Below are 18,860 nucleotides of genomic sequence, written 5' to 3'. Positions count from 1 at the left end.
CTTTTAAAGCAGATGAAAGCTCTACAAAGCCTGTTCTGCTGTTCTTGCAGGCTATTTCTTCGTGTTTTCATCTGAGAAGTAAGACAGCCCATGATATATAAATCTTATTTTGATAAGGATTTCTTGAGACAGGAAGTACACAAACATAAATTACAGAAAGTACAAAAGAAACAAAACATTTAGTGCTGGTTAACAAGGACAAACCACAGAGTGGAAAAGGCAACCTCATGGGTATGGCATGTACCCTGTAAGCTTCCTATTGCAATGCAGATGCAGTTTCAGACTGAACTCTCAGGACTCATTGCTTTGGGCTTCCACCAAGTCAATGAAAGTTGATATGCATTGGCTATTCAGATATAAGTCGAAGAAAGTAAATAATATATGCAGCCATGACCCCACAGATTCTGAAATTCTGCTATTTGCAATTATTAATTGCCCTAATGAATGTGACAGAATGATGTTGAGTAATTCTGCACAGATATACCAATTGTATCTTGCTGATCTTCATCAAGGAATGTTGACCTCTCAGTGTGAGTCATTAGGCTAGACAGCCTGAGAACAAAACAACAGGAAAGAATATTAGGAAATATTATGCTTGTGAAGGAAATCCAGTTTGGTTTTAACATATGCTGTTACTTCAATAACAACTAAAGATAAAACTAAAAAGGTGCATAGTGAAGAGGGGCAGAAAGGTTTTGTGCAGGAACAGAACTCAGGAGTAACCCTTTCCATATTTGGTGCAAAGGGACAGAAGAGAGGGAAAAAGGCACAGACATCGAGTAGAGGAGGATAGCACTACCTTAAATAAAAAAGGTTTTTCCTGAACTATCTTAAATGGGAAAGTGTTTTGAAGATTTCCAATCAAACTATCACTCTGATCTGAGTCTTGATCCCTTACAAGCAGTCTAAATTGTAATGATGATCAACAAACCGCAGACTAGGAACTGTGGAGATCAAAGAGCTTCTGCTAATTATATGAAATCGATTCCCCAGTTATGGGAAGCCAACACTAACAGTAGTTATGTACTTTACTTTTTAATATAGCTCATGCACACCAAAATCTTTATAGCAAATATCCAGTGCACAGCAAGCTACTGCACAACACTAAAACAAGAAAACAAAAGCATCATCATAGTGATTTTCGTTTGCAACAGACCCCTAACAGGTGTTGAACTTTTAAAATATTCAATCAATATGTACAACTGAAAGATCATCTACGTTGTATTGATTTACACTTAACTGGCTTGAATTTATTTCTGCTCGTTTACAGAATCATCTCAAACATGAGAAAAAAAAAACAACAAGCAAAATACATTTGACAGGTTAATAGTACTCGGATCTGTGTCTCCAACAAAATCATATCAATTTCCTAAACGGTATAAGACTGTATCTGTGGCCAGAAGTAACATAAGTAAACTTGGTATTACCTTATTAACACACACCAGGTCACATAAAATTAAAATTTAAAGAAAAAAAATCACAGCAAATTAAATATGTAGATCTAAATGAACCAGTAAATGCCTGGCATCTAAACATATGCATAGATCATTGGGATAGCCCAGGCTTTTAATGCTGAAAAAAAACCAGCCAAAAAACCAGTTTTAATCATAAGTAGAGTTGGAGTGCTGATTTTGAGCACTTCAAATCAGTAAGATTTAAAGGCAGTCTCCTGCAGCAATCATGCACAACTGACACTGATTAAAAGTAATTTGTAGATAATGTTCAATTTTTTTGCATATCCTTAAGATTCCAACTTTTATTTAGTTCTCCCCAACGTTCTCTAGTCACAATCTAAACAAGACAAAGCATTCCCAATGTGAAATAAATTTATAAAAGACAAAATTATAGGAGACTTTGCACTCAGTAACAATTTACACAGCGCATATGTTTGAACTACTGCATTGTTAACTGAAGAGCCAAAGCATTCAACAACTCCACCAGAAGATCTTACCTCAAAATAGTTGTAGAAAATGTTAAGAGGCAAATGTATGGATCTATGAACATACACACGTTTGAAACAACCTTTAACACATCATCACTTAAAATTGGATTTACACTAATATTGTTCCAGTCTACATTACTGACTGAATCTTGTGCTGTGTAGCTGAGAAGGGTCTGGAAGAAACAGGTGAGTAGAAAGCACAATGCACTGAGCGCCACAGAGAGAGGTAAATGTTTTCTTGGTCTGGCATAGTAAAACTACTTATTTTGATATCTCAAAATAAGCATAAGCCTATCTATACTTTCTATAAACTACTCTAGGAAACTCAGGTCACTGATCTTTTTCTTCTAGGGATTAATTCATGCTAAAAAGTAAAAAAATAATTACCTTTTAGCAAAGCATCAATGCACATGTATTGAACAAAAACACAGGAGGCTGGTTAGGAATGACTTTTCAGCATAGCATTACAAGGTTGCCCAGCTCAGAAGCAACGCGTATCACTCCATGCCATTGAACTTTATGTTTTGCACCATATGAAAGACTCCTACTTTGAAATGATGTCCCTACAGAGAAAAGTGCTAGTTTTCAGGTATTTAAGTGACAACCTTCCAGCAATAAATACACTTTCTCTAATATTCTTGTACTGGCTATTGGCTGCATCTGAACACAGAATACTGGCCTAGACTGAATTTTCATCTTATTCATGTAAGCATTCTTTGAATTCTACTGGACAAGAACAAAAAAAAAAAAAAAAAAGAAATCAGATATGCTTCAAAAGTCCCTTTGGTCTAAATAAACTCAATCCAGAAAGGAAGAATTTCTTTCTTCACAATCCAAACCATTACATAAGCACATGCCTATGCAAAGTAGATTCACTTCTTATCCAGTCTGATTTATGCCAGAACATAAATCAGGCTTATAAGGCTCAAAGTAATCTTTTAAAAATTAGCTAAAACTTGCTTCTCACATATATACATACATACATATATATGAGGTGTAAAAATGCATACACGCACATAACCCCATATGCCCGAAACTTGTAATTTGCCAAGATGCAAAAATTAGAAATCTGAGGTAATACCACTAAATTCTAAGGTGTCATGTCTTAAAAAAAAAAACCAAAACAAAACACATCTCTCTTAGAAAATGACCTACCCTTTCTGTCTTGAGTTTCAGACTATTTGGTGCATTTTAAATGAAGAAATCTCACATACAGAAAAAAAAGTATTCCTCTACACCAAATAACAATATTACTACGTCCTGATGAGATCATGAAGAAGAAAGCACAGCATAAAGATGTATGACAAAAATGAGTTATTTATTACGCATCTAAAAAACATCACACTCTTGCGTGCAGTTTGTAAGCACTACAAGCTTTTCTAAACAGCACATACCTTATGCAATTTCTTCTTATATGTCTACAAAGTGGTACCAAAGTTACTTTAGTCTAGCCAGGAACCAGGGGATAATTTAACCAAAAAAACCTAAAATTAAAACCAAACCTATGAACAAAATCAAAAAAACTCAAACTCTAAAAAAATAAGGCACACCTTACTGATCAGAATGACTTCAAAAGATACAGAAAAAGAAAAGAATAAAAACTGTATTAAACTAATACAAGGAACAATTTCAGAACGGAGGAAAACCAAGATTCTTACAGCTTGACGCTTTAAAAGTTTAAGCACACCTTTTTGTATGCTTGCACGTAAAACATGCAGAGGCCTCAAATTTCTTGATAAGAAATAAATAACTCTTCTCATGATCAAATTATTTGTAAGCCCATTACTGTCACACATGCACAGGCACTCTGAAGAATATTCATCTTCTCTCCAATCATATCGATCATCATTTAACAAAATGATTTTATGTAATCACAATATTCAAAAATTCACAGTCCTTTCTGTGTAGGAACAGAAGCAATAAACCAAGCCAAGAACCTCTTAAGAAAGTCTGGGGGTTCGGGGCTGGGTGGGTTTGTTTTGTTTTTCATTTTTGTTTTTCGTTGGTTGGTTGGTTTTGGTGGGTTTTTTTTTAATATAAAGGGTATGTATGAAAAGGATCCACAAATTTCAAAGAACAATTTCAGAATCAGATTCATCAAGTTTTTCTGAATTAAGGCCACAGGTGTATTAGGAAGCTTGAGTCTGCTGCTTATGCCAAGCAACAAACAATCCTCTAAGAAATATAAGAAACACTCAGTTCATCCAGTGACAGATTAAATAAATACACTCCATTAAAGATTAGTTTTATTACAGTTATTTCAATAATGTCCATAAAGACAAACATGCATACAATGCACAGGTATCAGACATGACCATGCTGAGTCCAGAAATCAAGCTTAGCAAGAATTTCAGCACTTTGGAATCGTGTCCAAGGAAACTAAAAAGTATTCAGTAAAAACACCATCTCCAGGAGATAAAAACATTATAGGTATATAGAAAAAGATACTATGCGATCAGAATCTCTACACTTATAAAAAAAGTAGAGTGGTACAAGTAAACACAATTAGCAACTGACAAAACTACAAAGAATATGGTAAATTATCTATCACTTGTATATTTTTCAAATTAGAATGGGTGCCTCACTGAAATGTAACATCTAATTCAAGCACAAACGGCTGGGACCATGTCAGCAGTCACTGCCAAAATTGTGTGGCACGAATCACGAAGAAGAGCAACTAAATAGGTCATGACAGTCTCATAATCACTCTTCATTGGTCCCAGCGAGGAACTTGTATTCAAACTCTAATTTATCGGGATTGTTGAACAGAAGTAATTTAGTAAATTTCATTTTTATTTACTCAAGACAAGTATTTGTCACTCTGCAGTAACTAAGAAAGAATTTTGACAATGTAATACTTTATTCTTTAATCCTAACAAAAACCTACACAACCAACTAAATCACCAACATGATAGGGACCAAATCAGTAGTGTATATTTAAGTCTCTCTTTTCCCCTCACAAATCAGTACTGTATATTTAAGTTTCTCTTTCCCCCTCATAAAGAGCCATCATTCTTTGAAAATTCTCCATTCTCAAGGGCTATTTACTTCAGTCAAATAGTCAGTATACCAGCTTCTTTTTATTTTGCATAAATGAGTTCATACTTCCTTTTTCTCCTCAAAGGGAGGTGGGCGTTATAGCAGTACAGAGCATCTCAAAAGATTCACATCCAATTTTATTATGACATCTGAGAACGCTTGGTTTATATATGCTTTCCAAACACTTAATAGTAATAAACACAGTAACCCACAACTCCAAGACTGAAACACCATTATTAGCGAACAAGAACTAGGCAAGGATAATCAAATGGCAAGATGAACCCTAATGGATAAATAAATTGTTCTACACAACTCATGAAGTATTAAATTTAAAAGCAATTACAATTATCATAAAAGATAACGCAGTCTTTTACAGCAATTTAAATGGGTTTATCACCTACTAAATCTCGAGACCTTAAGAATGAAAGGAAAAAATGTAAAGCCTAAGTCAGACAACCCAGTGCATCTGTCCAACAAGATAACTATTTACAGATTTTTATACAAGAGACCCATTTCACCGCATGCTAAATTTTATGAGGAATTTTACAACACTGGCAAACAATTTCACCTTCGTGACAACTTATAATGTTTTGGGGTTTTTCCCCACTGCGCCTTCCCACACCTTTCCAAAATGTTGTATTTGGCAACGTTCAAATCTCTGAAAATGGCACTTCAGCTTAACTCAGCCACTGTCTAGGTCTGGCCTTGCTTACAGAAGCCACCTGCATGAATTGTGGATGCATTCACTGTGGGACATAATGAAGGAGAGCGTTCAGTGAGGCTGGCAGTAAACTCTTACAAGAACATCTGGGGATTATGGTGCCTGGCAAAACTGCAGCTGTAACATGCAGGGATTAGGAAGGAAGGAGATAATTCACTGAAGGGTGCTACTAACCTTACCCATTTTGGCAGATAAATGAGGGAACAGTTTCACCTGTAACTTGACAAATAGGCACTAAGGCAACAAGCCTTGTCTTTGAGACTCAGACTAGCACATCCGCTTGTATGGTAACACATGCCATCACTCCAGAAAGGTGCTGCACCGAGCAAGGCAATTACACCTTCTTAAACAGGTCCCACTGCAGGAACACCGTCTCCAAAAGGCAGTATTACCACATCTGACTACTACTAAACCACCCGCATATAATTCTTTACTAAATTAGGCTTTTTTAGGTGCCAAAACTTATACCATTTCCCAAAGCTCCTAAAACGGCATAATGACAACTAAGGTAAAAGGGAAACAAGATGAAATCTGAAAGATCCAAATATACATTACAAAACAAATTACATCGAGTCACACGAAATGCATACAGCAAACTAAAAAGTATGAGAATAAGGACGGAAATTTGTACTGCAGTATTTCAAAAGCAAAGAAATTACATCAGTAGTATTCAAAACTCAACATCACAGACCAAAAAGCTTCAGAATTAGACTTGCACACCAAAGAAATCTAACCTGCTAAAACAACTGCAAGGCATCTCAACTATGAAGTAGTGGCACCAGCTGTATAATTGACACTTTATTGTACTTGTAATTGTGAATTAGAACAAAAGTAATCTCAGCCATAGTAAAGTCACATAAAAAGAGTGAGTTAGGGAAAGAAGATGAAACCAAAGCTGTAAAAATACATTAGTAAAAATTAAAAATGTACCAAACCAGGAAAAATTATTTTATTCCCTTAAATTACAAGCAGAAATGCAACCAAGCTCAGTTTCTTTTCTTGGCTGAAGATGTCAGTTGTAAGTTCAAGATCTGTAGCTGTCAAAAGCAACTACAGATGGTTTAGCCTCCTCCATTCTCTTAGAATCACTTTTGGCTTTCTCTTCTTCCTTCCAAAGGGACTGAGCTTTCATATTTTCACTATTGAGAGATCTCATCTCCATTCTCCACTCTACGCCACTGTATCATATATTTTCTCCTGTTACTATCTAGAGACTAAAACTGCAGGTGGTAAGAGCAAAGGGCCCACAGAATGGAGGTCTTCAGACTTTTTTGCATGAGTATCTTGCTAGCTTTCTCTGTGGAAATTACTGGCTTGGTAAGACTAGCAACAGCAGTCAGCATTGTCTACTCCAACTTTAGCAAGGCCTGCAGAGTGTCCGTAGCGTCCTTTTAACCAGACTGGTAACATATGGACTAGATAAGTAGATAATAAGGTTGGAAAAAAACCACCTGGACCATCAGGCTGAAAAGGTTGTAGTAAGCAGTACAAAGTCCAGCTGGTTACTGGAGGCATCCCTCAAGTGTTGATACCGGGGCGAACAGTTTAACACCTCCATTACAATCTGAACGTTAACTGAATATACTTCCATCAAGTCTGCAGATGACATTAAACTGGATTTGTTCACTCTTCAAGTATGACCACTGTCCACAATTACCTCACGAAAAGATGTACAAATAAGACAGAGCTGGGCTCCTTTCAGAGAAGCAAAAGATAATAAAAGAGGCAGTGGGCAATAAGTTTCAACAACAGAAACCCCAATTAAATGACAGGAGAAATATTTTCACCACAACCGTGGTCAAACAGTGAAACAGACACCCAGGGAGGCTGTGGAATCTCCATCCTCAGATATCGTGGAGTATCAATGAGAGAAAGTTGGAAGAACACCACTTTCACAACATTTCTATCCTCTTGTACATTACAAGCTAATTAATAAGAAGTATGAAAACTACTGCAAAACACAAAATGTGAACATTAATTAGATAGAAAGTTAAATAAGGAATATTTTGCTGTGTATTTTCCTTCTTATTTCTTTTTAAATAGAGTTAAGATTGCTAAAATGTCATTACAACATGCTCACAACATTTACAGAGAGAAATCAACATACTCTTTGAGCTTTAGCAAGCCTCCTCCTACATTAGCACTAGGGCAATTTAAAACAATACTTGAAATGCTTGTGCAACTTTTAGCCAAATTGAATCATGATTCCTTCACAATTAGTGAAGTAAGTTGGGATAATTTCATTTTTAAATGTGTGCAGATCTAAACTGCAGATCTGACCACTGAGTCATGGTCTCCTTTCCAAACCTATCTGTGGTTTCCCTGGGCAGACAAAGCGATTAAAGTTCCTCTGGCCAGAGGAAGACTAATTAATAAAAGAACTCTCCCAAAGCAGAAACAGACTGACTTTATATCACATTATGAATTTATGCTCTAGTTGGCAAGTGAGAGCTCTGAAACTCTTGTCCCTTCCAAGACTCAGACATGAAGTAACAGCAGTTCCAAAGCAGTTCATGGGACAACTGGCACAACTCAGCTGTGCTCAATCACAACCTTTTGGAATGAAATGTTCAAGCAGGTGGGCTACTGGCAGGCAATCCACCTCAACAGAATACATAGATAAATTATATTTACTGTTTCTTACCTGATGTGTGTTGCCGGAAGGGACTCATACTGGCGAGAAAGAAAGAGCTCTCTATGCTTCAACTGATGTTTCTGTTTATCAGTCAAGTCAAGCTCAATTGTAGTTTCAGACTCTTCTTCAACTTCTTCTGCAGAGAAGCAGAGCGTAGGTCGAAATTAACTCTGTTGCATAATACCACTGCAACCATTTCACTTGACATCCCCCTCCACCCCTTAGCAACCTCCCTTAGTATTTCAAAGAAAAGATGAGTTTAACGAGACTACCATTTATGTAACTTGACAGAACATTAAGTATTTTGAATTCTATACCTTCCACTTAAACCCTTCAAAAGCTTGTACTACGCGTTGATGTCTTTCACACAGCTGTAAGAATAATCCTGACAACATTACTCATTCCTTTTTCATATTCTTTCATCTGTCCCTTCTCCGGGAGTGCCTCTTGCTTGCTGAACAGTTCTGGTTCAGATTTTCTGTTGCTTACATTAATATCACTAAAACTTTCACAGAAATCCTGGGGAAAAGCACACTTCCCATGAACAGAAATTTACTAAACACAATCTCAGTCTAGCACTACCGAATCAGGGTCTAAGAAAACTCAGAAGGTGTGCCAGTTTTATTTAAGGATTTCTTCAGTTGAAAGCTATCTCTTACAGCTACTCTCATCTGAAATTATCTAGTATTACCTGTATACGATAAAACCAAAGAAATCATTCCCTTTTAAAATCAGTTGTAAACTGGGAGCATAAAGGAAGACATAAACCACAGATACTAGAAAGCATCATATACGGAGCTAGAGTGCAACATTCACAGTAGTTGCTAACATGTCTTAAGATGACAGGCTTTCCAAACTGCCTGCCCTGGTTTATTCATAGCTGAAATCTGCCTTCCTAGTGGGGGAGTGGGACATACAGAACTTGAATCTATACCTCCTCTAGTTTCCCAGGGAGGACAAACAAAACTCTGTGCATACTGTCTACAAAAACAAGACACTTTAATCACTTCTTCAAGATCTTCTACCAGCTAAATCATCCATCAGATGCAAAACCAAGCATACTTTATAAAATATGGCTCAGAAATCAAACAACAAAACCTCAGCATTAGGAAGTAACTACCTACAACAGATTGCCTCATCCGATCTTCCAACAACAATCATTTTTACAAACAACCTACAGACATTATCTCAAAATGCAAACAATAAATAAAGCTTAAAAAAACTGCAAAACATTTTAATTAAGCAAGTAATTAAAGAAAAAATAAATTAATGTTGAAAGGTTTATGTTTCGAGCAATTAATAGTTACAACTGTTTATTACAGTAACAGACCATTACAAGCTACACTTGTATTTCAAAGGTCAAGCATTAATATTTCTTCTTAACATACCAAGACATGCAAGTGGTTGCTTTATAGTTTTCTTTATGGTGGGGGTTGTTTTTTATTTAAAAACAAGCAAAAAAAAAAGAAAATGTACTGCTTGTAGAATTCTACAGGTCCAAATTTCTCAGTTGGGTCTTTATTTCCTCTCTCCTTCCCAAAAAACAGAACACGATAACTATCTGAAAGCAGCTAACAAAAAGCAGTCCCCTAGACAGCTATAGAGGCATTCAAACAGAGGTGCCAGGGGCCATTTTAGACTGACAAATTCAAAACTCCTTACTGCAGATATGGCACAAAACACAGGAGACTATGTCCCATTTTAAAGTGGCTGCAGGGAGTCCAGGGTTTAACATGGCGTTAGACACCTATGTTCAAGCATCTTAATGGTTCCTTCAAAGTAAGAATTTAAACTTAAAAATAATCTTTAAAAAACCAAAAATGTTTATCATATATTTATTGTACTAATCTTACATAAACTAAAAAAAGTGTTGACCCAAGAGCCTGAAGCTGAAATTAAATCTCTCTTAAACACATCTCTGCACATATCTGAAAACACTCCAAACCTAAACACAAAACAATGTAACATTTTGTTTATTTTTCAAAATAAAACATCTGCTTTACTCATGAGGATCTGATAAGTTCAGTAAGTAGATAAACCACAGCCAGACACAGAACAGTTCCACTCCTAACACAATATAACTCATCACTAGCATAATTTTAGAATTTCTTCTTCAACATTATACTGTAAAAACAATGCTAACAGTAAGTTCAGCATTTAGTAAAACAAGTAATAGCTTGCCCCAGGCGTAACGCAAACCCGTACCAGGGAAGGAAACACTAGACAGCATAAAGAAGTGAGATAATTGAATTTGCTTGATGGCAAATACACAACTAATTTCCTTGAATGGCAATACAAAAAATTCCGCATCTGAACAAATCTTTAGATAGCTCTTTCAAACCACGTTTCTGCACAGATAAGACCTTAACATCTATTAGAAAAGTGGTGAAGAATTTCCAGTACTTTTAGAGTTCTCTTCACCTTTTTGACTCAGATTTTTAGCACATGTAAAATTTAATTTGCCATCCAAGGTGAGTCTGTTCCTGTCAAACAGAGTGAAATGGAAGGTACTTACAGGAATTCATAAAGCAACACTAAGCTAAGCACATTTTCAACACTCAGGAAGAGAAATAAAGCAATGGCTCAGAGTGAGGAAATACTATAAGGGAGCAATACAGTGACACACAGACTTCAAAGTTCCAAGATTAGAAAGAAAACAAAATTCAATTTAAAACTCTTCAGCTTAAAACTATGCTGAAAATCTTAGGTATGACTACAAAGATGAATACAATCAGTTTAAGAAAATTACACAATTCTCTTTAGACCTTGGGCAAAGTATAATATATTGCTGGGTTTTAGTACTTTTCCTGGTTTACAAGAAATATTTCATTATTTAAAGGAAAAATCCTGGAGAGGAAAAATCAGGAATCTCCAGTGAACTTTTAAAGCTTTAGGTCTATTTATTACATATGGAGTTCCTAATCAGCAATTGTAAATACTTAACTTTGACCCTGAAAACGAGAGTGATCTGCTGATATCTTCAGTGGCAATTCTGCAGACTTACCCTTTCCCTTATTCTCTGACATAAATAAGATTGAACTGACTTAAACAATGGATACCAGAAAGAAACTGTAATCCTCACTCATTTTACATATACATTACCAGTTTTAAAAATGTGGTGAACTCTTCTTTTTTTTTTCCTCTTCCATTTTATTTGTGAGATTCACTGTTAGAAAATGGTAGCGTTAGCGAGTATGAGAAGAAAAGGCAACTGTTCAGACACCTATACTTTGTATACACTGTCTTTGTTTATAGTTAAGTAATGTGATGACTCAAACTTGCCACTAGGAAGAACTGCTTGTTTTTACAACTAAAACCAAAATAAACTGAGGGCAAGTCTCTAGAAACACAGTACTCCAATTTAATATAACACAGTTTAAAAATAAGTAAAACAAACCCCAAATCCTGAAAGACACTTAAAGGTTTAAATGTGACTCAAACCACTCTACAGTCAATCATTAGCCAGTGAACAAGTTAAATTCCTTTAACGTATTACTCTTCCTTAACTAAGTCCAAACAACCCTCCATACGTTTTTGACCCTTGCCAACTGCAACAGAAAGTAAAAGAGATTAGTTTAAATGCTGAAGGCCATCTTCAGGTAGGAGGAGTAAACCTGCAGTTTTAAAAGGAAGAAGAAAGTTTCCCCTCTGTTGCCACCAAACTGCTGACAGAATTATTCTCAGCTAGAGGTTGGCTACATCACAGAACCATGGAAACACAGAGTAATTCAGGCTGGAAGGGACCTCAGAAGGTCTCTAGTACAAACCCCTCTTCAAAGTTGGCTCAGTTGTGAGGTCAGCCCACATTACTCAGCATTTTATTTCACTGGATCTTGAAAAGCTCTAACGACAGAGAACACATAACCTTTTCAGCAACCCAATCATGGAGAAAATTTTTTTCATTATATCTAATCCGAATAATTGCTGTTTCAGTTTAGTCACTGCAAAGAGTCCAATTCCATCTTCACTGTAACCTTCCCATAGGCACTGTGAGTCCACCTCTTCTCCAAGCTGAACAGGCTCACTTCCTGCAACCTCTCCTAACAGGTTAAGTGCCCCTCACGGTGGCCTCTGCTGAGCTTTGTCCAATTTACCAACAACTTCCCTCCCTATATCAGGGGCCTAAAACTGGATGCATTATCTAGACATAATGCAACGAGTACTGAATAATTGGAGGGGTAATTACTTGCCTAAATCTACTGGCTATGCGCCTGGTGATACAGTCCAGGTTGCTGTTCACCAGCTTTATTGCAAGGCAGGTGCTATCTGCCAGCATCCCCAGGGCCTTTCCTGCAGAGCTGCTCTCCCAGGTCTCTCTCTCCTCTGCCCGAATCCCTGCCAGGGGCTTTTCCATCCCAGGTGCAAGACCTGGCATTTGCTCTTGCTGAATATCTTCAGGTTATCAACAGACCGTTCCTCCTGCTTTCTAGGAGGAAATGACAACCAGCTCTTCCCTGAAGTGTATCACCTGGTCATGCCCTCCAGCATGGAATCACCTGTGAACACGATGAGAATGCACTACATGGCCTGCTCCAGTCACTGATCAAGACAGGTCCTTGTATAGATCCCTGTGGGATTACACACACACTATGAAGGCTTAACCACGATCCTCTGACACAGACCATACAATTAGCTTTTGATTTACATAGCTGTCCCTTAATCCAGATCAATTCCAATTCCTTGGCTTGGTGCGTCTACCAAAAATGCTTGTGCTGGCATAAAAGAAAACAACAGACTTAAAACAAGCAGACATGATGAGAAAAAAACAAGACTGCTCCCCTCAACAGCAGCATGGACCAAGACCAAATTAAATTAGCAGTGTAACCAGAAACTGAGATGCACTGACTTCCTACCTCTTAACTGCTTTCAATTTTGAAACCAATAATTCAGCTTAGCTGCATCCAGCTTAACGCAAACTTAGATGGAGAGATTTAAATCACTACCACAATTTGTGGAATTTTACTAAGTTTGTTAAAATACCTTTAAAATTATATTAGTGTAAATTTCAGTTCAAAGAATGCCACTAAATTTTACTTTCCAAACAGTTTTTAAACTTCCCTCCTTTCCTATATACCTTTTTCTTCTATATTCAGCCCAAAAACTACATACATCATAGCTATCACCAACATATTTTTAAACCTATAGATAAAAAGCTGAGAATGCCGAACAGCAGCAAGTTTACCACACACATCAAAGGAAAGATGGCTGAGCACAAGTCTTGTTTAAGCTTAGCTGGTTGTGGCAAAAAAAATAAAGTGTGCTTTTAGCAGTTAGATGCTAGAGCAGCAAGAATTATATAGATTTTGGGGGAGAGGAAGTGAATCTATTTACTGCCAAATTGGGTACAAAAGCTAAACATTAAGTCTAACCACCTGAATAACTCTATTCAGACTGTGAATGAAGAGCTTTTAGGTGAGCAGTTGGCCGATTTGCCCATCTGCATGAAGCTTCCTGCCACATCATGTTATACTAACTTACTCGTGATATTTAACCCTCTAATGCTGTAGTAAAGCTGTCTAATCAACGTTGTGAACTAGACTACACATGGTTATACCGTCAATTTGACTTAGACAGTGTTTACCAAAGTTGAATTAATTAGCTTGACTTACACCATATCTGTTAATGCAATGTTTGGATGCCTGTTAGAATATAGAACATCAATTCGATATTTGCTGTTAGCGCTAGATAGCACTACAAATCTAGCACAATTTGCATGGATTAGCATATTACCATATAGAGTGTGATCCTAAACAATTCTGCAGGTAGGGAAAAAGACTGATTGTTTGTGTTTACAGGGAACAGGTCTACTTTTAATTCCTACTGGATAGCATAGATAAATGCATGGCCTCTAAGGGCTTATCCAGTTTTCTTACACAATCATCCAGGTCATCCTCTCATACTACCTCATCATTATTTGTCTAAAGGAGGTCACAAAAAAAAGAAATAATTACACTGTACAATCATTAAGAACTAAGATGCCACACCTATAAATAGCAACTATTTATAAATCATGCAGAAGATTTTTTTGAGTACTTCCAAGTAGCATATTACAATAATAACTCCCAGGATGACAGTCAGTTATAAGCCACTGATTAACTATCTCATGTTTATCACAAGCCTGCAGCAAAAATATTTAATGAAACTATCACAGTTTTCATTGCCAAAAAAATCCACCTTCTAAAACTTGATGGATGGAGGTGTTGGGTAACTGGCTTTGGAGACAATTTTGAGAGCAAGGAGCTTGTGGGTAGAAGGTGGGGAAGGATTACCTTCCTAATGAGTATGAATCACGTTGTGCTACATTAACAAATAAAGCATAATAAATTACATGGGACATTAGTAAATGTGAGAGTAGGCACAATAGGTTTTTAACTCTATAGTTTAGCACTTAGCTTATGACAACACTATAGAATAGAAGGATCCCATAGAAGCATGAAAAAACTGACATGCAGGCAAAGGTGAAAGAGCAGGCAGTTCTGTATCATAAATCTAAACCAGATTTTCCCCCTTCTCTTTCCCTATCTAGTTTCTGTCTCATTTATTCAAATGCAAACTTTTCCAAATGACAAAATACCCTGGTACTCAAAATACTCAATATCTGTTTGGTCATACATCTGTATGAACTGCTGCAGGACTTGTGAACAAACAGTTCTATGCAGTGTTTCTTTAAGCAGCTCATTAGTAGCAGCAAGCAGCATACTCAGAACTGTGCCACGGACACAGTTAGCAGTATACCCAAGAAATAATTTTGGAACTCTATCATCTGGCTCAAGAAATACAAAGGCTACCCACAACAATGCTATGTAACCTGCATGAATAATTGGATCTGTTTTTGAGAAAAAGGAGATTAGTTTCTTCCATTTTCAAGAGACCGATGCTATTAACAACTTTTCCCACAACATGGATATTTACCATTTCCATACAGACCTTCTGCTCATAACATCTTGTTAAAACAAGAAATTCTTTCCTTTAGAACAGGCAATGGTTGTGTCCAATCTATTAATACTTACTTAAGAAGTTGTACAGTTGCCTCTCCTTAACAAAAAGGCAATGTAAATATTTAAAAAAACAATGAATGTAACATGTAGAGTACTAAGAACACCCAAAATCTCTTCAATTTTCTAGTAAGAACTTGAAGTCCACATTTAAAATCTACACTGGCATTTTCCTTCATTGTGTGACAATGATAACCACACAGCATCAGAGATCTAAACTGCCTTTCTAACATACAACTCAAATTCTCAGTAGCAGGTAAACAGCTTTTCAAAATTTGTTGGCAGAGATGAAAAGGCACAGATTGTACAAGCACTTTCCTACCCCTGTCCAGAATGGCTTACGATTCTGCTTATAAACACAAATCATTTTTTTCAGGAAAGAAAGAAGAAGTAGGGGGAAAAAAAAAGAAAAAAAGGATTTGTTCTTGTGTAAACTTAACCAAAACATATTAAAGCTTTATGTGCAGGCTTTCAAAATGAGAAGACTGTAACCCTAGACAGTGTCTGCTCAATACCAGCCAACATGGTAAGGAAATTTTTCTGTTTATAGACTCGACAAGTAGGAAGAGGAGTTCATTCACTCTGTTTGTGTAATACTTAAAAGAACTCTTTTTTCCATCTTCAGCCACGCTAGAGAGTTATCTTCCAAAGTGTATTATTTCCTTGATGCATGTACAGAAATCTAAAGGCTCTAATTAATGGGAACTATACATATGAAAAAAAGAGATATGTATATATGTATTCTTTAAATTATTGAAACTTTCATATCATTAACTCTGATGATTGTTAGGGGAAAAGAAAAACAACCAACCAAACAAAACAGCATAAGAATAAACATTACATTGCAGTAACTAGTCAAATCTATAATACACATGCCATTTTTGTCAGTTTTTCTTAATAAATGGAAATAAAGGTCTAGTAAACCAATTAAGTTGTTCTTCCACTCTCAGTACTTTGCTTTGTAGACAACACAAATACTGTGTTTGTTACAGTATCAAGTAAAATATCAAAACCCATAATTTATTCACTTCATACATGTTCAGTATTCTGATCCCGGCTTTTTTTTCCCCTCTTAATAAGAAAAAAATAAAACCAGGTAAAAAGAGCATTATTAAAGTGCATGAAGCTAGTAACCCTCTGAAGGCAAATATAACTATAAAAGCCATTCATACAGCAAAGCCTTTTTCTTCTATGATACTTGGCAACTGAGTCCTTACCCCGTTGAAGCCCTACTGAGAATAATAGCATCAGGATTTCACTCCCGACAGCAGCATCAGTCAAAGGGTAAGGTTTAAAAGAACTTTCACACAGCAAAGGGTCGCAGTACCCTGTAGTTACAGGTCACTGACCCTGCCAACACTAACAATTTCTGCACTGGTTTAAGCCAAAACAAGGCTGCAATTTTAGTATAGGAAACTCAAACACAGCACTCTTCAGCACTGCATATCACTTAACTCTTCAGAGTAACCAGGACAATTGAAAACTTAAGTCTATCACTCAGCCTATCAGAAATGTGAAAACTGCTAATTTAGTTGTGCTGTTTTTTAATAGATGCTTTTAACCTGTTGCAGGAGTAGAAAATGTACTTACACAACCTCTGGATGTATGCATATATCTGTGCTCTATGCACACCCCAGCAACTACAAAATCTGCACACAGAGACAGCTTAGACACTGTGATACAGCCGCAAAGAACTTCTGGATCTATGCACAGCCCAGTAACTACACAATCTGCACAGAGACGACAGCTTAGGCACTATGATACAGCTACAAAGAAGTTCTGGATTCAGACAGTGGCTGACAGTCAAAATGACTGTCAAAATGGCCAGTCAACAGTCAACACAGGTTCATGAAAGGCAGGTCCTGCCAAACTAACCTGATCGCCTTCTATGACAAGATGACCCACTTACTGGATGAAGGAAAGGCTGTGGATGTAGTCTTTTTGGACTTCAGTAAAGCCTTTGACACAGTTTCTCGCAGCATTCTGCTGAGGAAACTGGCTGCATCTGGCCTGGACAGGTGCACACTCTCCTGGGTGGAAAACTGGTTGGATGGCTGGGCCTAGAGAGTGGCGGTAAATGAAGTTAACTCCAGTTGGAGGCCGGTCACAAGTGGTGTCTCCCAGGGCTCAGTGCTGAGTCCAGGCTGGTTCAACATCTTATCGATGACCTGGATGAAGGCATTGAGTGCACCCTTAGCAAGTTTGCGGATGACACTAAGCTGGGTGGAAGTGTCGATCTGCTGGAGGGTAGGGAGGCTCTGCAAAGGGATCTGAACAGGCTGGACCACTGGGCTGAGACCAATGGCATGAGGTTTAACAAGGCTAAATGCCGGGTCCTGCACTTGGGGAACAACAACCCTGTACAGTGCTACAGGCTAGAGGAAGAGTGGCTAGAAAGCTGCCTGGAGGAGAAGGACCTGGGGGTGTTGGTTGACAGCTGACTGAACATGAGCCAGCAGTGTGCCCAGGTGGCCAAGAAGGCCAGTGGCATCTTGGCTTGCATCAGAAACAGCGTGACCAGCAGGTCCAGAGAGGTTATTCTCCCTCTGTACTCGGCACTGGTGAGACCGCTCCTTGAATCCTGTGTTCCGTTCTGGGCCCCTCACCACAAGAAAGATGTTGAGGCTCTGGAGCAAGTCCAGAGAAGAGCAACAAAGCTAGTGAAGGGGCTAGAGAACAAGTCTTACGAGGAGCGGCTGAGAGAGCTGGGGTTGTTTAGCCTTGAGAAGAGGAGGCTGAGGGGAGACCTTACTGCTCTCTACAACTACCTGAAAGGAGGCTGTAGAAAGGAAGGAGCTGGCCTCTTCTCCCAAGTGACAGGCGACGGAACAAGAGGGAATGGCCTCAAGCTACACCAGGAAGGTTCAGACCAGATATCAGAAGGAAATTTTTCACAGGAAGGGTCATCGGGCATTGGAATAAGCTACCCGGGGAGGTGGTTGAGTCACCATCCCTGGAGTTATTTAAAAGACAGGTGGACAAGGTGCTGAGGGACACTGTTTAGTGGCAGGTAGGAATGGTTGGACTTGATGATCCAAGAGGTCTTTTCCAACTTGGTGATTCTATGATTCCACAAACTATTTAGCTCCCCAAAGTCTTTTAGGAATTTGGTAACATGGAACAGGAAAAAATTGCACTTTTTACCATTCAGGCTTGTTTTGCTCACGGGAGTGAGTGATGTATTCTACATTAACACTAAACATCTCTCTGCAAGGATCCTTGCAGAAGCATTTTTGTGGCACATCAAAATCAGAATCAAAGCAGGTATACACTACAAATCTTCTCTGAGAAGTTTACAAACAGTAGCTGCGGTGAAAAGCAAAGTATTGATCAAACAGAAAAATCACATTGCCAAATAGCACAGGCATTCCAACCACCCACTTCCCATTTCCCATGTAGTTCAGGGCATGTCAAACTCAACCTGTATGGTAACTTTGACCATATACATATTCAGCACTGCATGAATCAGTTCAGCTAGGAAGCACTACATGCATTCTCACACAGTGCTTTGCCCAATCTACTAAGTTC

General features: G+C 37.7%; 1 protein-coding gene across 3 annotated transcripts in view; it reads right to left on the bottom strand.

Annotated features, from left to right (window-relative positions):
• MTA3 (metastasis associated 1 family member 3) overlaps positions 1-18,860 on the bottom strand; it is a 131,998-nt gene that overhangs the window by 101,250 nt on the left and 11,888 nt on the right. For all 3 annotated transcript variants that reach the window (XM_069852923.1, XM_069852922.1, XM_069852924.1), the window contains exon 4: positions 8,347-8,473. In XM_069852923.1, coding sequence (XP_069709024.1) covers positions 8,347-8,473 — 127 coding nt within the window. The remainder of the gene's footprint in view (positions 1-8,346; positions 8,474-18,860) is intronic.

Source organism: Phaenicophaeus curvirostris, chromosome 2, assembly GCF_032191515.1.
Source record: "Phaenicophaeus curvirostris isolate KB17595 chromosome 2, BPBGC_Pcur_1.0, whole genome shotgun sequence".
Lineage (NCBI taxonomy): Eukaryota > Metazoa > Chordata > Aves > Cuculiformes > Cuculidae > Phaenicophaeus > Phaenicophaeus curvirostris.
This window is presented reverse-complemented; position numbering and strand designations above follow the sequence as displayed.